Raw genomic sequence first — 22,497 nt, 5'->3', positions numbered from 1 at the left:
AATCCTTTCTGGAATTTTTTCAAGGAAATAAGTATTTAAGATTTACTTTGTAATTTTTAATACAGATATTTTGAGTTTTTATGTATTTTTGCCTTGTCGTGAAGTGAGAACTGAATTAATTGAATGAGAAATACTCAATCGTCTGTGAAAAACTGTTTCTTTTTTTGTTTTGTTTGCTTAATTTCTTTTATACATCGTTCTAGCTTTGTTATCGTATTTGAATAGAACATGTGGCAACGATTAGATAATTCTTTAAATGTTATAAATTTTGTGCATTCTGAGTTATAATATGAACGAAATATAATACTGTTAAGTGAACCTAGCGCCAGAGTGTCGCTATGGTAAACAAAGTGAATTTTAAAGAATGTATTTATTCTATTGTGGTTATTGTGGTCTATTGTCGCTGTTGACGAAGTAGGTTTAATTCAATGTAATAAGTTAAAGGAAATGCAAGAAAAAATGCATATAATTTAATATTCTGTACAAGAAGTCATGTGGTGTACACATCAGATTTTCTTAACATGGTGAGAAGTGGTGTCGTACATGCATAAAGAAAAAGAAAACTAACAAACGTGGCCACACATTCAACATAGATTTATTTCATAATCAAGCAAGACTTAAGATGCAATACTGGTGATATGCCCTCCACACACACACAATTTTATATAAATTATCACATCTTTAGACAGCAGCGATATTACACGTGCTAACTGAGCATACGAAAGGCAGGGAGATAAGTTCACATTTAGCTGCACCTATATATATATATATATAAAGTCAGTTCTTTGTTGAAATTTTCATCCATGATTGGATAAAAAATATCTGCACTGCTACACTTGCTAAGATGGCATGATAGATTAATTTTGAAATGACACACTTTAGATTCATTAGGAAAGGAAGATGAGGCAGCCATATATTAAAATGAAAAATAAAAAAGGGCTACTGCGAAATTAAAGTTAGTTTCCTTTCATTTTTATATCTTATATATCTCCCCTTTAAAGAGAAAAAGGTTTGGCAACAGAAGAGCCTTTTTAGAAAAAAGCTTTAGAGAATGAAAATTAATTCTGCACAATATATACAACGCATTTTTTTTTTTTTTTTTTTTTTTTTTTCAACAAGACAGAAAATAACTTTCCTCAGACATAGCCTTTAGGTTTCAATGTTTCCCATTAATGTAATTTAGTTAATTAACACATAAAATGTAATTTAGAAGTATTACAAAAATATTATATAATATCAAAACTACGGATTGGAATACCAGTATACCGAGATACTGAATACAGATATTTTGAGCCTTTTGTAATACTGGTATTCACAAGTTTAAATACATTTTTTTTTTTTTTTTTTTTTTTTTTTTTGGTATTTACTAGAAATTCTTTAAATTGTTTCCACTATACGTTCAGGGGTCACCAACAGAGAAAAATAGTATATGTTTTTGTCTCCCTAACAGGAGAAATTAATTAAACTGTGAATAAAAAGCTGCATCGTACAGTCTAGAGAAGTGATACAATATGTGAATCATCCAAGGAGGCAGGCCAAAACTGTCCTGTCCTATTACAGCTCAGTGATACCGCACACGTGCAAGATTCGTAGTCTGATATTCGTATTTGTGAAAACAAGGTTATAGTTGTGAAAAAAGTGCATAAATTTTGAAAAATTTTGATATTTTTTTAATTGGTGAGTCTGTTATTCACATTGTGCTTGCATATCATACTTTAGGGTTTAAAATATTTTTCAGATTTATTATGTACTCATAATTAATAAACCCATAATAATGAATAACTTTAAAGAACATAATAAATCTGTGATAATACTTTGGTTTGGTTTCATTATTTATATGATGAAAAGAATACGGTGGCACAATGTAAAAAATGTTCAAGAGTTATTAAAGTGAATGCAGGAATTACAAGCAGACTTTATACGCATTTAAAAATGAAACATGATACAAATTTGTTAGAGAAAAGAATCTAATTGCGATGAAGATACAAATTCAAGCGAAGTTTCTAAGCCCAAGCCATCAGGGATTTTAGATTATTTTGAAAAAAAAAAAAAAAAAGATAATTTTGGTGAAATTATAAGTAAAAAGACAGCATTAGATGGTTTGCTGTTTCGTGTGATTTGCACTTCTACTGAATTAGGAAAATCACTATCCGCTAGAGGTTTTAAAAATCTACCAACATCGATTAATACTATAAGAATTATAAACTACAGTAACAGTGTTCGCAGTTCTTTGAAACACAAGTTAATACAATCAAAAGGAAATGGTGAAAAATTTAGTCTTACATTTGATGAATGGACAAGTTTAAGAAATAGATACTATTTAAATATAAACATTCATTCAGGGGGGGGAGAATTGGAATATAGAACTTACAATGGGAAGTATGCCAGCTGAAAAATGTGTGGAAGTGCTTAAATCTAAGTTAGGGAAACATGGATTATCCCTGAAAGAAGATATTGTATCCATGACGACTGATAGAGCAATGGTTATGAAAAAAGTTGGAAAGTTGATTGGTACAAATCAGCAATTGTGCTATCCTCATGGAATTCAATTAGGAGTAATAGATATATTATACAAAAAAAATAAAGAACAGAAGAACCCAAATACTATAGATATAGAAACTTCTGACTTTGAAGAGAGTGAGAGTGATACTGACAATAAAGATAATAACAATGTAATTGTTGAAAAAGATATTGCTAATGAGGATGAAATATTAACTTTTCTAACATATATTAACTATTCTCATCAAATATTAACTATTCTCATCAAGAATTGCTTCCAATAATTAATAAAGTTTGAAAAATTGTAAAGCTATTTAAATGCTCCCCTACAAAAAATGACTTATTACAAAAATGTATACTAACTGAAAATAAAACAGAACATATTAAATTCTAAAACCCATTGGAACAGTTTACTCCTAATTATGGAACGATTTCTGAAACTGAAAAAGCAATAATCGGCTTAACCCAGTCAAATTAATTTTTCCGATAGTGAATTCAACTTAATATTCAGAACTGTATTAGCTCTATTTCCATTAAAACTGGCTGTGGAGGCATTATGTCAGAGAGGTTCTAATTTATTAACAGCTAATGCAACAATAAATTTCATGTTGCAATGTCTTATAGTATTTACATAATTATAATGACTTTAAAAATGAAAAAGAAGAGAAGAGACTAACCAAATCAAATTTGATCAAGTTTATAATAAATTTTCCTAATTTTTTTTACAAAAACAAACCTATCCACATTCAGAAGAATTCGGTACAGTTATCAAAGATGACAATGACACTAATGTCAATATCGATAGTGAAAAGCAATTGTCTCTTGAACAAAAATTAGAATTAGCGATAACTAAAAAAATCTCAACTAATCAAAATACAATACAGAAATCAGTTATATCCAAAACGATCCGACGAGAAATCAATTTGTATGAAGATGAGGGATTTAGAGGTAAATACTTAGAAAAAGTATATTGTGCATTGCCAACAGTACCACCAACTAGTGTAGATACTGAAAGAGCATTTTCGACAGCTGGTAATTTTTTAACAAAATTACATTCCAGGCTTAATGACAGTACAAATGATGCATTATGTTTTTAAGGTCACATTTCAAAAATCTGTAATAGTACTACAGACTGAGTGATACAGTACAAAATCCGTAATCTAGTCTCATCGGGACTTCGGCGATTTCGGATTAGGGGTTTTTTCCGGATTATAGATCATCAATTTAAATCTGGTAAGATGGCATGTAGAAATTATACAATAAAAAATACAAAACCATAATTTATGAAGAGCGATTATAAAGGGTATCAAAATTTACCAAAAAAAAAGCTTAATATTTATTTGTTTACTTTATTAAACATTTCTTTAAATGTAAGTTGTTTAAGTTGCTTCGTTTTTTGTGCTAATACTTTCTCTTTCATTCTACAAACAGACATAATGTCTTGTTCAGTTACAAAGTTCCACTGTTCAAGTCCTGTAATTGCTGTGTCGAGAATACTGACTAACTTATCAATCGAAATTTTTTCGTTTTTAATAAACTCTCTGTCACTTTCTTCACTATCGGAAGTGTGCATGGGTAAATGCTTTACGTGCATGCGTAGTGGATGCACGCATTAAAAGTGCATGCGAAAATACTTTACACACATGCGTAAGTTCGTGGCTTTGAGGTCCGTATTACAGATCATTCCAGATAATAGACGTCTGGATTACGGACTTTGTACTGTATTTACACTTATACTTTACTTACTGTATTTACGCTTACACACTTATATTTTACCCAATTTAAATATATAAAATGTTCCTTGTTTCTTTACTTTTTGTGTGATTCTTTATATACTGTTACAATTTGTAAGTTACTAATAATTTTTTGTGATATTTACTCTTTCTAATAAAATTGGCAAATAAAATAAAGAAAGACCCGTGTTTTCTTTCTTTTTCTACAATTCCTACTACTGATACAAAAACCGGTGTTAAGATCTAAAAAATACCGAATAATGGTATTGAACTTTTAGTCAGCAATTGCAATCCCTAATTGAAACTAAATGCACTGTTTGATTTTTGAAAAGTTTATGAGTTCATTTTCTCTCAATGATTTAAAGCATTTAAAGTTCTTTAAATTACCTCCCCAAATATCATAAAAACTGTCTCATCCTAAACTTTTCAAGAAATAATTAAAAGAAAGAAATAATTTCAATAAATAATTAAGTTCACAATTCTTGAAAATCTTTGCTTGAATATCATTATGTAATTTTCAAGAAATAACTGCAAAAGTTTAGATTTTTTGAAAAGCTTTGTTTGAATATCATTATGTAAATTTTATAGTCCTTCTCTTGAAAGTCTTTTGCAAAACTGTTGTATTCAATATAACCCAAAAATTTGCTTTTATGTATCCATAAAATTCTATTAAAATTACTTATTTATTCGTTATAAAACAATCCATAGTTTATTATTGCAAAGCAATGGAAATTAATAAACACAGAAAGTAAAAATACAAAGCAATAACAAAATAAACTTTGTTAAAAAACATGGGCAGGTCCTCAACAAATGAATCAGTGTCATAGCCATACTTGCTGATGGTTGTGGTATGCTTAAATACAATAGCAAATAAAAACCTTCATTCCTTACACAAGATAACTTTCCTTTAGCATTGTATAAATATATCAAAATTATGATTTATGACCATAAATATTCTTCAGTATTACACAACTGAAATGAAAACATAAATATACAAAAATTCAAATTAAGACTAGTTGTACATTCAAGTTAGGTATTACAAATTTAGTGAACAAAAATTTACATTACCCTACAATAATAACAACCAAATTAATTTGAGTAATGTGTGTGGCAGCATTCTCTGCGAAAACTATGGCTAGACAAATGTGATTGGTGAAGCACTCAGATAGTTCATAGCCATAGTTGACTCTCCTAAAAAGAAATTAATTTCAATATTAGGCGTACACTTAGGGGGAACAACAGTCATGTGCTATCACTGATTGCATGCTCCCTAAAGAGAGGATGCAAGGAGTAATACACACAGTGTAATCGTCAGATCAAAGTGCAGCAAAATAAACTTTCCTCATCTAAGGATCTGGTATTCTGACCAGATTGTAAACATTGGTTTAGAGTTACCCTCTCCTCATCCTCGGGCTTTGGGGAATGTACATTAACAAATTTCAAATGGAAAAACTCTGGGAAGAAGAAAAGCATGAAATAGGAAAAGTGCTAGATTGAAAGAAAATCAAATTCAGGAAAAATTTGTCACAATTATGTTCATAGTCTTTATCAGGTTAAAAGACCACATTCAGGTTACAAATTTTTAAATGTTTCAAGCAATTTTTAATGAATAATTAAGAAAATTAAAATCAATTTATTTTAATAGCAACAGGTATTTTATTATTCCTAATAGTTAACTTAAATTCTTTTGCTGGATTAAAAGCCTAGGAGAATGGAGAATTTCTGAATTATTTTTAAGTAACAGGATTTGATTTATCTGTTTCAAAAGTATCCTGTTTCAAAGAATAAAATCTTCTCAATAGTATGGCTATAAGCAAGTATGGCTATAAGTACACTGATTCATTTGTTGAGGACCTGCCCATGTTTTTTAACAAAGCTTATTTTGTTATTGCTTTGTATTTTTACTTTCTGTGTTTATTAATTTCCATTGCTTTGCAATAATAAACTACGGATTGTTTTATAACGAATAAATAAGTAATTTTAATAGAATTTCATGGATACATAAAAGCAAATTTTTGGGTTATATTGAATACAACAGTTTTGCAAAAGACTTTCAAGAGAAGGACTATAAAATTTACATAATGATATTTAAACAAAGCTTTTCAAAAAATCTAAACTTTTGCAGTTATTTCTTGAAAATTAATTATCTGTTTCAAAGAATAAAATTTTGTAAGGACCCCAAAAAAGAGAAGAACATTTTCTGGTGTTAGGCTACTGAAATTCCTGATTACTAAATCACCATGTTTAAAATTACTTGTTTTAAAATGGGTGTCATATCTCTGCTTGTTTACATTATGGTAATCATCAGACCTTTTCTAAGAAATGTTCATAATTTCTTGTGGTGGATAGTTTTTTGGTTCATAGTTTCTTGCTTCATAGTTAGTGGATACAGATCTTGATTGTCGATTAATGGATCATACAGTAATTTTTCATCCCTAAAATAAGATGGTGGGAATTTTGGAGTTATGGTGTATTATTATACTCTTCAGTAGCCACAGGCAATAATATTTTCCATCCAATATTATCTTGATAAGAATTTAACTTATATTTTAATCTAGTTTATAATCTTTTGTTTAACTATATCCACTACAGCATTAGTTTTTGGTCAATTAGTAGTACTTAATATTTGTGTAACATTACGGTTTTTCAAAAATTGATTAGATTTTGAAGAAGTAAAGATCATTTCTAGTACTTAAAATTATCTTTGGGACCTGAATCTGAAAAGTTTATCTTAAACAATTTAAGTATTGGTAGTTACACTTTTAAAAGCATGATCTAATAATGTGAATACACTTTCTAGAATTATAATAATTTAAACCACAACAATAATAATAGATAACAATTCAAAAAATTTGCTTGCAGATGGTAGTGTTTGGATCAAGACAAGTTTAGTTTTTTTTTATTTTATTATTATTATTAAACTGACATACTTCACAATGTTTACAATAATTTCTAATATATTGTACTATTCTTCCCCAATACTATTGAGAAGATAACAAATTCAGCATTGAGGAATAACCAATATGACAAAACTCAATGTGAGCTTTTTCAAATAATTTAGTGCAAAGAAATATCGATATTACAATTTTATACAACTCTTGTGTTTTTATACTAGTTAAAACATTATTAATTTTATTATACTTAAGGTTACAAATATTATCAAATTTTGATATTTTTTCATGATAATAAATGAGCTTGTATACACGAATGTTGGCAAATGGAACATCTTATGACGGCCAGATTTACGTGTAAGTTACATAAGCTATAGCTTAGGGCCTCCACTTTCTTGGGGTTCCCCCCAAAAAATTAAAATATAGTATATAAGTAATATTGAAATATATATAACAGACTTATAAAGATATCTCAAACAGCTTAGTGATTAAATCAAATCTAAATTTGGCTCTGCACCTTCAGCTTCAATATTAGTAGAATATTTAACATCAAAATCATGCATACATAATTTTAAAGACCATCAAAATAATCTACCTGTAGGTTGTTGTATATTCTGAAGTCAAACTAAAGCAGCATGATCAGTATGTAGAGTAAAATGACTTCCATGCAAATAGTAATAAAACTTATCTCTAGTAACTACAATTGCTAGACATTCCAACTCAGTAATTGCATAATTTCTTTCAGAAAATCTTAATTTTTGAGAACGAAAAAATATACGGCATAAATCCCCATCTCAGTGCTCTTGTTTTAAATCTAGAGCAATATCTTTTTAAATTTATCTACAAATACATGAGAGGGATATTTTGGATTAAACAGAGTTAAAATGGGTCTGGAAATTAAAGCACCATTTAAATTTTGAAAAGCTATTTGACATTTAGTTGTCCATTTATATGGAGTATCTTTTTTTATTTTAGGGGATTGTAATTCTTTAATATTCACATTGCTGGGATGATATTTTCCAGCTTGAACTTCATATCCTAGAAAATTTATTTTTTCTCTAATAAAGTGCCACCTTGAATGATTTAGATACATATTTTTTTTTAAACACATATGTCAATTATTATTTTATACTGTTCTAAATGTTCGAATGGGAGTCTTCAGATTTTTGGGAGAGTAATATGATGTCATCAAAATAATTTAGAGCAAATAATTTAGAGTTTCTTAAACTGTGGGTCGTGACTCCCAACGGGGTTGCGGGACCTGCAGCGGGAGTCGTCAAAAATGTTAGCAGTTTTGATATTTCTTTAACTTATAATAATTTTGCAATTACCAAATATTTTCACACAATGTATCTGAAAATAGATAAGACAATGCAGACAAAGAAAAAACGAAAACATTCTGATGCATTCTTTTTATAATATAAACGTTCATTTTACTTGCTTTGCACATGATGCTGTCATTTTGTTTGTTACTTATTTAAAATTTTCACATTGTACTATGTCTTAAAATTAGAAATTAATGGCCTAAAACTGCAATGGTATATTACAATACAAGTGAAAAAATTGACAATTTCACTCAAGCGTACGTTGGATTTGTGCAATCCTTATAGGGTCCCACAATTTTTCATAAATATTATGGGGTCCAGGGTCTAGAAAAAAATCTCAGTGATAAAAAGAGGTTGCGACAAAAAAAAAGTTTAAGAAGCCGTGATTTAGAGGAAACTGGATTTAATATTTGTATAAAATTTATCTAAGGGCTCTTTGAGGAACATTTGGGCTATTTTTACAATCAATAGGTAATCTTCTGAATTAGTAAACCAATGCTATATCAACAGACAAAAGACACTCATCACAAAAATCAAAGCTATCCTGGATATCCTGGCAGCACACTGGATCTGTGTGATGTCACTCAATTTCTCTTTCTTCTTCATCACATAGTGCATCACTATAGCAATCAGCAGTTCTTTTTTCTTTTTTTTTTCTTTTTTTAACATCACTTCCACTATTACTCCTTTGCATTCCTTACCATTGTAATACGTGAAGTAATTAATTGAAGTAATTTGTAATATGTTGTAATACGTGAAGTGGATTCTAGCATAGCGAGGAGCATGTAATTTTGTAATAAAATGTGTAATTATTAATTTCATAAACCAGTTTAAAAAAGAAGGGCATTTTAAGATGCATTATCACAGTAAGATAAATAATCCCAATTTAACTTGATCAACCCAATTTTTAATAAAGTTCAATGTAATTTTTATGCTTGAAGACATTCAAAAATATTTTTTATCCAAATTTACACTGCTTGTGTTGCATTCAAGAAATATTTAACTTTATTTAAATATTTGTTTATTAAAGTACATTCAAAAGTCATTAATTCGGACACCCATAATCCGGAATGATCTATAATCCGGACCTCAAAGCTACAAACTTTCTGAACATGCGTCGCGTTTACGCATATGCGTAAGACCTTTACGGTTGCGCATATGTGTGTGCGCAAGCGCATAATACGTTTACACATGCGCGTTTAATGTATAACGGGCGGTATAAGCTAAAATTATCTAATTATCTATTTCAGTTAATGTTGCAGATTGCGTTGTTCCTTAATCTTTGAATGGGATCCGGCTTATTATTTTTGCAGACTGTTAGAGCAATTTTATAAAAGTAAGCTTGAACTTTCGATTATGTCAAATAGAATTTCCGATGCTGGAGCTCCCAAAGGATCTACAAAGCGAAAGTATGTTTTGATGTCCATCAAACAAAAAGTGAAATTGCTGCAAAAAATGGATAAAGGCATGAAGAAAGTGACAGAGAGGTTAGTGAAAACGAAAAAATTTTGATTGACAAGTTAGTCGGTATTCTCGGCACAGCAATTACAGGACTTGAAGAGCGGAACTTTGTAACTGAACAAGAAATTATGTCTGTTTATATAGAATTAAAGAGAAAGTTTTAGCACATAAAACAAAACAAGTTAAACAAATTACATTGAAAAAAATGTTTAATAAAGTAAAATAAATATTAAGCTTTTTTTTTTTATTTTTTTTTTTTTTTTTTATTTTTGTAAATTTTGATACCCTTTAGATCATAATTGTTCTTTATTTCAAAAATTACAGTTTCATATTTTTAATTTTATAATTTCTGCATGCCATCTTACCAGATTTAAACAGATGATCTATAATCCGGAAAAATCGATAATCCGGAATCGCCGAAGTCCCAACGAGTCCGGATTAACGACTTTTGACTGTACTAATAAATAAATAAGAACAATTATAAACCATACCTCTTTCAGTATACCAATGAGGTGTATTAATAAATTCTCTAACATCAGATAGAATACGACTTGCCACACCTTCATCTAAGATAACGGAGTTAATTGGCCTGCGTTTTCGAGGATGACCAAACTGCCTCCACTCAGAACCCATAGCTGTGTACATAATAGTTTTACCTTCTTCTCGTTTCAAAGCTAATTTTCTAGCTGCACAGAAAAAGAATTTCTGGATGTTACTCTAATATTTTATGAAACTATCTATACAATAAATACAAGAACACTGGTCAACAAAAAGAACAAAAACAATAAAATGATATACAGAAACAATAATGTTAACCAACAACAAAAATAAAAATTTTCTTTACTTCTTTTTTCTATCAAAGATTAAATTTAATTTTTCTAAATTTCCATTGACTGTTATATTCATATGCAACAATTTACTCAGAACTCACTGGGCCACTTTAGATATTTTTTATGTAGATTAAATTTAATTTTTCTAAATTTCCATTGACTGTTATATTCATATGCAACAATTTACTCAGAACTCACTGGGTCACTTTAGATATTTTTTATGTAGCTTTTAACTGCCAAAGGACTGTTAAAAAGTTTTATAGAAACAACTCCGGTCTTCTGTTATTAAACTTCGATTTTGTTCTATCAGAACTTATTTAAAAAAAAAACTGCATTTCTTACCCAGATAGCCAAATAACTGCATTGCTATGACTTAAATACAAATGAGCCATACACACAACAAAATACAGAGTCCACCAAAAAAAATGCATACACTATTTAATAAAAAAAAAACCCTATATATCATATTTCTTAATTACATTTAATTACTGTTCAGATATGTGTTACAAACCTTTAAGTAAGTATACATTTACATCTGATGTTTAAAATGTTGGTCGTTGAGGGGGCCAAACACCTAACAGAAAGACGTGATCGCAGCAGCTACAGCGGTCAATGTATCAATGGAAACCGATACATACATGCCTCTGTAATCTTCTGCCAAAGGTTCTCGAGTGTGCACAGCATACTTTGATACATTTCATCTTTCACAAGAAGTCCATGGGGGTGCTAATCATGCTGATAGTAGTGACACCTGTTGAAAGAAAATCCATACTACAACATACTTAAATTTCAGAGCAACTGTCAATGCCAGTATCCTGATACAGTATGGCAAAGAGCGCATACATTTTTCTGGCAGACACTGTAAGCTATATTTGTAAGTAATTGTCAATGTCTGATGTAAGATGTGTATTGATGTACTGTCCAAGTCCAGTACACAGTCCCAATGTCTATGATAAAACTATGCCTATACAGTGAAACTTCTCTCTTATACTTGCTCCTTTTTTAGACAATACTATTGATGGGACTCATCAAGCTGGCCAACATGTGGTTCAGCTGTCCTGTTCACAAAGAAATTTAAAATGTTAAAAATACGCTACAGCATATATACTCTACAGCACCTGAAAATCAGTTGGAAAATGCAGTGACAGGACTCATCAAGCTGACCAACATGTGGTTCAGCTGCCCTGTTCACAAAGAAATTTAAAATGTTAAAAATACTCTACAGCACCTGAAAATCAGTTGGAAAATGCAGTAATAAAAAAGCAGTGTTAATTAAATTTAAGTAAAATAATCAAAGCAATAATAGCATCAAATTAATTTTAAATTATTAAATAAGTATTGTATATAATTTGGGTTATGCATAAATAAATGCAATCTTAATATAAAAATATATGGAAGAGCTAAAGCAAAATCGATACATTATACAAAGTTAAAAAAAAGCTTATATAAAAAAGTTATTAGAGTTATTAAAAACTTATTAAAGTTAGCTTGCATAACTATATACAGAAACATGGTTCATTTCAGAAATGTGACAATGATAGAGAACTAACTGCACATTTGAAACCTACAAAGTTCACTTCTATCAGATAAAATTTAACTGTTGACCAATGTAAAAATATAGGACAATAAAATTATTTCATAATTTATGGTACAATACCTTCATCTAATATTTGAAAGTAAAGTGATTTATTTCTACCCAAAGCAGTTAGTGTAACTGTCTCCCATGGTACACCCATATGCAAATCTAGAGTATGTTGTTCTCTATTCCTTTCAACTCGAATCCAAGTCTTGTTATAACTAAAAATTTAATAAAATTCATACATAAACATAGCATGGTATGAATGATCATTCATTAAAAGGGAAAATATTGCCTATTTACACTTCTTATGATTTTCCTTCTTATTATTTAACATATGCTGCATTATGAATCTTAAATAAATAAAAGTTATGTGTTTAGATAAAAATAAATTTTTCAACAAATAAATAAACTTTATACTCATTATAACAACATCATACACTCAAGAGCCAAAACATTATGACCACCTGTCAATAACAAGTTGGGCCACCTTTGGCACACAACACAGCTTCAACCCGCCTTTGCATGGATGCCACAAGTCCTTGATAGATGGCCGGAGACAGATTCTACCAGATGTTGTAGCAATGGTCACGCAAATCCGAGATATTGCGAATTGGTGGTCTTTGACCTCTGAGCTGCCATCCCATGACATCCCAAATGTGCTCTATCGGATTGAGATCCGGTGAGTTAGGCGGCCAGGACATTGACTGGAAATCAGCATCATGTTCCTGGAACCACTCCAACGCAATTGTAGACTTGCGACACGGGGCGTTGGCCTGTTGGAACATTTCATTTCCAGTTGGAAAAACAGAGGCCATGTAAGGGTTCAACTGGTCCACAATGATGTTCAGATACCCTGTAGCATTCATGGTCTGCTCTACCACAACCACAGGTCCCAGAGACAAATATCCCCCAGAGCATAATACCGTCACCACCAGCCTGTGTATGACCTACTGTGCATTGAGGGAGCAACTGTTCGCCTGGAAGACGGCGTATTCTGACACAGCCATCGGTGTGATAAATGACAAACCGTGATTTATCTGTCCAGGCAACTCTCTCCCACTGATCCATGGACCAGTCGAAATGTTCCCGGGCCCAGAGCAGGCGCAGTTGGCGATGACGCTTGGTCAGCAAGGTACACGAGTGGGACGTTTGCTGCGTAGCCCCATATCCAACAGTGTCCACTGAACAGTGTGCTTCGATAGTTTTCTTCTTGGCCCTGCATTGTATTCGGCTGTCAGCTGAGCCACTGTATGGCTCCGGTTTTGCTTCACCATGCGAGACAGTCTCCGAAGACCTTTTTCATTGATAGCGTGTGGACGTCCAACATCATGTCGTTTACTGCTGGTTTCACCGTCATTCATCCACTTTTCATATGTACTATCAACTGCAGATCGCGAATAACCCACGAGTCGTGCACTTTCGGAAATACTTGTTTCGAGCCTTCGAGCCATCACAATCTGCCCTCTATCAAAGTCGCTTAGATCCGCATCCTTTCCCATCACATACAAAAGTAAGTGAAAGAATGATTCTCCAGACTCTACAGCAGCAGTTAAATACCACTTCCACCTGATCACGTGCCTTTCACGTCATCCAGGCGCGTTCATCGCAAAATGTAGGGCTGGTCATAATGTTTTGGCTCTTGAGTGTATATTGCAAAAAAAAAAAGTACAATTATAATGATTGGTTGTTACAACAAACATGGACTCAATACTTTTTTATTGGAGATAAAAAGTTTTTAAGAAAATTCCATACTTATGGTACAAGAACAAATTATTATTTTCTTTTCAATTAAACAAGCATTAGAAATGAAAATAACATATCAAGTTTAAGAAAGCAATATTTCTTTCACAAATAAAATCTTAAATAAATATAAAATGAAATCTGAAAAAAAATTGGCTGTAATTACTGTCTATACCCAAACATTTATTTACTACTAACACAATACCATAATTCTGTTACAATCGCAGTCGAGATGATAAATAAATTTCGATGTTTTCTGGTCATTTAAAAAAAAAATTAAGTTTCAATATAATGTGTATATAAGAAAAGTACATAAAAAGGAAGTTTTTCAGTTTCATTCAACAGCTGGCATAAAACTGTTATTCATTGCATAGTTTTCTTTTCTCCCCTTTAAATTAAATTTTACAAATATGAACTAGCACGGGTAAAAATATTTTTCTAATATATAATTTATTCAAATAAAGAATAAATTTATAGAGTAAAAATTTATATTCCATTTTATTAAATCATGGAAAAAATCCATTTAACCTTATTGCATTTAGCATTTCAATATGAGAAAATGTTACACACTACCAGTTTGAAGCAAATGCGTGTTTATATTAAAAGAAAAAGTATTATATAATAAAAGACAAATACTTGGTTTGGACAAATACTATGTATTGCAAACCATTTATTGGTATGATATCAGTAACTCCTATACTATCTGATTTTTTTTAATTAAACTTACTGCAAACAAGTTCTATTAACAAACTTTTTTTGTATACTGCAAAATGCTTCACTATTCTTCTTTCAAAAATAACCGTTTCCAGATTTATTGTGCATTCTGTGAGAAACATAAAATTAAGTAATCAGTCTAATAGAATTCCTTCACTTAAATTTCTGACAATTTCCAACCTTCTTATTCTGAATTGTCAAGTTGATTCAACTATTAAAATATACACTAACTATTCAATTCAATTAGATTTTAAATATGACAAGGATTACTGAAGTTTGTTAAATTTTGTTTTGTCAATGATTTAATTATTTAATAGTATTTTCTATTTTTTAAATTAGGGACAGGTGTAAACTATTAAATGGAACCAAGTACTGTAAACTAGTTGAGGAAAAGAAAAGGAATGAAAGGTTATAGTACCTGAAACTCTATTAACTGATATTTTTTCACATAAGTCACACGAACTGAAAAAATTCTAGCTGTGTAATGAGAACAAAAGTAACAATTAAAGCAGGAACGTAAACGATTTAGGTAATAGCAGTGAGAATAACAACAGAAATCTTGACCAAAATTAAATGTTTTATTTAGATGCTTGTGAAGAACCTAATAAATTAGGAAAGTGTTTTGTATGAGATAAAGACATCTCTATTACAATTGTTGATAGCTATAGTTGCAAACCAAATAATAACCCAAGACTTTAGGAAGTAATCAACTCCACAAGAGATTATATTAAAGGGAAAAAAAGGTTTCGATTAATCAGTACCTGCAACATCTCAATTTCATGAAATAGAGTATCAGTACCTGCAACATCTCAATTTCATGAAATAGAGTATCAATACCTGCAACATCTCAGTTTCATGAAATAGAGTTTAGTGACAAGAAACATGCTAATCAGAAGGAATGAGACAGCACAGCAGAAATGAATACTCAACACACATGAGAATTGTAAACCTCATCTAAATTGTGTTTTGGCTTTAAGGTAACAAAAAAAAAAAAAACTGAATTAGGCACACTTATTAAACATTTAATAATGCAAACATAAGAAGAAGTTAAATATTGGAGGATTATTCTCTAGACAGTTGCAATTGTTTCTAAGCATTCATCAGCTAATGATCACACTTTTAGACATGAAAACGAAGTGATTGGCTTCCCAAATAATGAAACTTTTTGACATACATAGAACTTACAACAGGATTGGAATGATTTTTATGAAGTCATTGTGATGAAGTCATTCACAATGACTTAGAGGTTTTGGCAAAGATAAGATTTCTTACTTTTCTTCTACTATTTTTTTATGCTCATAGATGTGGAAATCTGTTACTTGTACCATTCTTCAAGAGGGCAGTACTTTTCCATCATTATACATTCATTTATCAACAATAACAATCAACTGACTTTTATCTTAACATATATATAAATAAGAAGATCAATCTTGGGAAATAGTTCTTAGAGTTTCTAAAAAATCCTAGTCATTCTGGCAAGGAGCTAACTGATTTTCTTTTAAAGTCCCTTTCTATACATGGACTCGACATTCAGAATTCCTGCAACTAGTCATATGAATTGCTGTATGTTTGTTATTTATGCTGGCTTGCAAAGTAAATTAAGATACCATTCCATTTTACCTACCATGCTCTGTTTATTAACATAACTTAGTATGAATCAACGATGTATAATACTGTACACATTCTAGATAATTCTTTAATGTCTTATAACCACATTACAGTATCTTTCAGCTTCAGATCACTAATGAAGTTCTTTAGAGTGGGCTCTCCCAATTCTGAACACCTCTATGCGGAAAATTTTTCTGTTATAAAGTAGCCAGATGCAGAAGAGACAATTAGAAGTTCAAACAAAGTTTCAAAGCCCCTGACAGAGGATGAGAAGAAAACAGAATCATTAGAAACCAAGCAAGAAGAAATTTAAGATAATTAATTTGTCTGAAAATATCATTCTTGGCAGCAATATTCTTGAACGATTTAATAATGTAGACCGGAAAATACAATCATGCATGATGTATGATCATATCACAATTTTATAACTTTCTCTTATAATTTGCAAGTAAAATGAAAAATATGTTCAGTTTTTCCAAAAAGATCTGGTAGAACTAAAATTAAAACAGCCTTTCAAGTAGTTCACCCACCAGTAGAAAGGTTCCATACTCATAACAGGATAACAAAAATAAAGTTCATCAATGAATCTTTAACCAAGCAAGAAAAGGTTTAAGATAATTAATTAATCATACAGTTAATGAGGAAGCAGAAAGTATGAACAATTTACTTTTAGCAAAAGCTACATTCAGATACTCAGTAATTTACTTACTGAAAGAGTTTATAGCTCTACAATGAAGCTTCAAAAGAATTTTAATTTTAACAAACCTAGTTAATATGAAATCTGGTTATGGCAATGTTTAATTTTAGGTTTTGCATTTTTATAAGTTAAAAAAAATGAAAAATTTATTTCATGCAAGTTAAAAATTTCACTAGAATGATTATATAAAAACTGAAAAAATATCTCACTAAAAGAAATGTGTTCCAACACTTGGTACAAAGTCAAATGAAGTTGATATTTTTCCTGTTTCATGTTGTTTGAATGTAGTTTCAACACTAATATGCTGAGTGTGTTTTGCATTCATAGTAATCCACTGAAGAAGCCACTGATAACTTTTATCTCTACAAGGTACTTCTAATGTCATCATGTAATGGCGTCTGAAAAATATCATTCCCACCATAGTTGCTTTCCTTAACATTGCTAAACCAGCACCAACACCAACAAGTCCAAACCCTGCTCCAAAATATGGATTGTTCTGAAGTGAAGATATAAAATCTGAGAGTGGCATTTTCCTTGTTGAGTTAGAATTAAGCTGAGAAAAAAAGAAAAATATACATTAGTGTCCATATTTTACATAAAGCTAACCAATTTTAATAACAAAAATTTTCATACATGATGGAGCTAAATAAATGGCAGGCATAAAAATTCACAAAAATACATTAAAATATATTATTATAAAAATTTTAATTAAATTCAATAGTTAAAATGATTTTGTTTGTAAATTTCAAAGTCAAAAACTATATTTAGATGATCTCTAAAACAAATAAAATTTTATTTCAATTTTAAAACTAACTCTTATGTAGTTTTGTTAATCATCTTTATCCATAATTTAGAGTTTTATTGACTTCTTTCAGTTTATTTTAAACTGATTCAGCTAATTTATGACCAAAATTTGAGTCATTATTTCTGAAAACTAAACATAATCCTACAGATTTTCAATGAAATTAAAATCCAGACTCAAGTTTGGATGAGAGTTGATACTTTAATGGTAGTCATATAATATCCATAGCATGCATATAAAGTACCATGAAATTTAGATCACGGTTCTGATTGACATTAAATTAGACAGTTGATTCCTGTTTTGAGAAATTCATGAATCTGCACATTTGTTAATTTCAAAGTATACTGATTGTCTGATGAGTGCTTCATACTGCTAGTTGCTCATAAGTGAGCTTAAATAAAGTAATGAGACAGATCATTACTGCCATAAACAGAGGATAAGGGAAGTTCTTTATAGGATACCAAGATCAACCTGTTATACAGCTTCAGTTAAACTGGCAGTTTCACAGAGTTCATATATACATTTTTTCACACATATTTTTCATGAAGTGAGTTTTGATCATATCTTTTGCAAAAATTCAACTGGCCTGTGAAAACTCTGCTTCGTCAAAAGCACACAGGTTTTTCAGTTGATTTAAAACTTTTTTAAAAGGTTGAGAATCAACTGAAAATAAACTGGAAAACCAATAAAAAGAACCAATGAAAATGTGATCAAAATCAAGGACTTTATACAGTCAGACCTTCAATTTAGATTAATAGTACAAATCTAAATAACTTTATCAAATTTTAACGAATGCTGTCATATGCCAGTTTTCGCAATGACGTTTTTGGCTCAAAATGGTGTCCCTGCTGTTCTTCAGTCCCCATTTTCATCCTGCTTAAGTGCTGTAGTGTTTTTCAGTTATTTAGTCTGAAAGGATTGATCTTTGAAGGTACACCATTTCGGAAAAAACTATTAAAAAAGTTCAGCTAAAGGCAGTTTCAGTTTCTGAGTTCCAGACTGCTTTGAAGAGTGGGAACAATATCTCAGGCAATGCGTGGTTTCCGAACGGAACCACCTTGAAAGAGAGATCAATTGGATATTTAATTTAAACAAACATTCAGTTGAAAAATGTTTCATTAATTTATTTAAAGACCTTGTATAGCTTCAAATTATCCCTCCACCACTGTCACATTTTATAACATACGAGATTTCTTGGCAAAAGTTTAGTAATTCAAATCTAAATATTTTGCTTGCCATCCCAATTCATATTGGAATACATTTACTTATGTCAAAAAAAATATGTTACTAATATTTGTCATTCTTTTAACTTTTTTATATGATTCTAGCAAACCCTATTGTTTTAAAGTTTATTTAACTAGTTAATGCCTTATTTTAGCAATCTGACCCTGAAATATATGCTCCTTTCAGACATTTTTGGATTAGGATATTCACCAACAAATTTTTCATCTGTGGTATTTTTCTTCAAATTAATAGTGACTTTTTTTCCACCAATCTTTGCTCTAGTAAAATTAAAATGCTTGCAGATTAAGCTTTAATTTCTGAAGAATTTGTTTATGACACTAGTAAAGTATAATAAACACAGCTGATTTACTAATAATAATTTCAAACTTTGCTTGTTGAACAACTAGTTTGTTTTTATCATGATCAATGACAGCTGTTATAAACTGTTTTTGAGGTCACTTATTATCTGTCCTATGATTTCTGAATAAAAATGATAATGTTGGTTTTATAGTTTAAAATAATTTTAATGTTTTGTAATGTAATAGTTTAAAATAATTAATAAAACAATAAATTAATTAAAATAATTTAATAACGTACTTTTCCGTTTTGCCGGCACAGGTGATAAGTCGCCAATAATGGTACAACTGATGCCAAACGGAATATCCTCGCTGGTAACCTTTTACGCCTCATTTCAAAACAAGTCGCAGCCATTTCTTATCAAATAGATTGTTTCTTTCACTACTAGCATACAATTAAATAGAATTTTTACCAGAGAGTTCAGTTTTGTGCCCTAAGGCCATTCGAGCTAATTAAGTCGACTAGGATGCAATCACACCGCTCACCCGAAGGCAAAAATATAGAAAAGGCAAAGTCAACGGTTAAATTCATCAAATCTAATAAGAATGCACTAGCGAAGTAAAGCTCTGCGGTTTTACGTAATTTCTGAGTAAGCTATTCGTACGAATTGAAATAATTCCTGCATTTAAACTTGTATTCCAAATTAAGATTTAACTTGAAATTAATGTAGATAATTACTGAGAGAATTAGGTTTTTGTAGCGTAGTTTACGTGAGATGAGATCACTTGGGGTCACGTGAATCAGCACGTTGTACCATGAAAGCATAGTAAATTCTTAAATTAATGACTTTTTACAAATTTATTGTCTTTATTTATTGGCTTTTTATAAAATTTAAACGATATTAAAATGTTTATGCCCTCAAAATAAAAGATTCTTAGAACCAACATTTGTTAACATTTTATATGTGTATGCTATGTGGCTATGTGTTGTCGCCAATAAAGTCTGCTTGGAGAGATTTGCGCTGGCGAAACGGAAAAGTACCAAAAATGATAATGTTGGTTTTATAGTTTAAAATAATTTTAATGGCAGTAGACTTTAAAAATATCCACCAGTCAATAATATTGTCAGACACCTCACCTAAATATTTGTTCGACTGCTGATCTTGTTATGCTGAATTTTCTGAAATGATGATGTAATTATTATACAAATGTATAATTTTTCCTAAATTGAGAGCAACAGAAAATTATCATTCATCCATCAGTCCCCACACTTCCTCCTGTTTCACACATGAAAACTACCAACAGGAAATTATATCTTACTTGTAGCTGGTTACTATTTAAAATATGGATTCGGTTGGAAGCTATGTGCTGCCCAAATCAGATTTTTTTTAATATAATTAATCGCAGCTTATTATGTAACATGCTTGGCTAACCTGTTAAGTTACATGGGCATATAGTTATAAAGACGAAATAGCTAGTATTTATACAGTCATATTCTATTTCCGCTGAAATAAGAAGAAAATGATAAGAACTGGCTTCTCCCACACAAATGCTTACTTAAAAAGACTGTTTCCGAAATCACAGGTTGCTGCAATTATTATGCGGTTTAAAAAAAGCGCAAGTTTCACGAAAATAACCTTATATTAGCAAAAAATACGGAATTTTATTTAAAACAAAAAACTGAACATGTATCTCCAACTTTTTTCTCCATAACAAACAGATGATAAAAAATGTACTTCTTTCAAAAAAAGCACATTTAAAAAAAATGTTAAAAACTTATAAAATCTAATCTAGAATACTAATATATTTATTCACCTATGAGATTTATGTTGTCAGTAAAAGTTTAGTTATAACGAACCACATTAAATATGTTCTGCTGTACATAATGTAAAAGGAGAAAATATCACGCTCTTGCTATGGAAGCAGACATCTTGGATGATTGTTTACATCAATAGGTCTCTTCTTCCTTTCAAACATTTTTGGTTCACGCAGTGCATGGTCTGTCGATTAAACGAAATTTGGTAAAATATTCCAAGCGTAATTGCAAGTGTAAGACTTTTTTTATGCTTAGACTAATCGTAAGCAGAGCATTTTCGGGAATACCTGTATTATTGGTTCTCAAGGCTGGGAAAAATCCTCCAAAATCTGATAAAGAGAAATACGCACTTACTCCGCTTCCCACCTGCAGGAAGGGGATGTCAGAGTTTTCAAATTTATGTTTAGGAACTGCTCAAAACTTTGTTGTTGAAAGTGAAAACAAAATGAGGAAACTTCTTAGTTGTCACGCCGAATGGACATTCCTGTTCAAGCTGTTCCATCAATTAAGCTTATCTTCATAATTGCAAAGTTCTGAACCAAAGGGAAGAGTATCTGGACCTTCGTTAAAGATACACACAAAAGTTCTCTTAATTCCCTTAACAAATGAGTTCAGGAAGGAATGCAAAAAAATTGTGTAGCTATGAAAATATTACAGGACTAATAAACCTTATTAAATCTGGAAGCACGGCCGGTATCTAGGATATCTGGGTCCGCTTTAAAATTGTATGTTTTATAGCATATTTGACTTTTATATAATTTATTACCCATATTCCTTTTATTTCCGAATTAAAAATTATAGGCTTCTGTATAACATATTTAGATATTAATAAATTTAAAATTGCATAATTTTCCATAGACAAAAAACAGAATTGTGCATAGTAGTACACTCAAATGCAACACTTTCTTCCGCTAAATAGTGCTCGTCTGTTTTCAAAATAAAACTACTGTTTTAAATTTTTTCATTCGAACCTCTTCAGCTCTATTTGTCTGGGATATTCAGTGACACTTGGATGCATATATAAGTAACACTGTAATGCCTAATTGCAGGTCTTCCTGTTTAAAGACTGTTGTACCAGATCACAAGAAAATTTAAATGTGATTTCTTTTAACAAACCTAAATGTCTCACTGACGCACAAGGGATCTCTTTTAAAATTTTCTTTCAGCGTTTCCAAGACATATTATTTTCTTAGGTTCCTAATTAATGTGTTTAATACTTTCAATTTTCAAGGGGCACTTAAAATACTAGCAATCCTAAAATCCTTTCGAAACGTTTGCTGGT

General features: G+C 30.5%; 1 protein-coding gene across 1 annotated transcript in view; it reads right to left on the bottom strand.

The window, feature by feature from the left end:
- Bcs1 (mitochondrial chaperone BCS1) overlaps nucleotides 1–21,359 on the bottom strand; it is a 49,480-nt gene extending 28,121 nt beyond the window's left edge. Inside the window, exons 1-4 of the mRNA XM_035365671.2 lie at nucleotides 21,215–21,359; nucleotides 17,287–17,630; nucleotides 12,397–12,536; nucleotides 10,401–10,595 (exon numbers count right to left, since the gene is read on the bottom strand). Coding sequence (XP_035221562.1) covers nucleotides 10,401–10,595; nucleotides 12,397–12,536; nucleotides 17,287–17,606 — 655 coding nt within the window. The 5' untranslated portion in view covers nucleotides 17,607–17,630; nucleotides 21,215–21,359. The remainder of the gene's footprint in view (nucleotides 1–10,400; nucleotides 10,596–12,396; nucleotides 12,537–17,286; nucleotides 17,631–21,214) is intronic.
- Nucleotides 21,360–22,497: the final 1,138 nt, after the last annotated feature.

This window comes from Stegodyphus dumicola, chromosome 3 (assembly GCF_044657685.1).
Source record: "Stegodyphus dumicola isolate Sdum_Otavi_A_Nest chromosome 3, ASM4465768v1".
Taxonomy (NCBI): Eukaryota; Metazoa; Arthropoda; class Arachnida; order Araneae; family Eresidae; genus Stegodyphus; species Stegodyphus dumicola.
The sequence above is the reverse complement of the archived record's forward strand: the minus strand, read 5'-3'. Positions and strand labels throughout refer to the sequence as shown.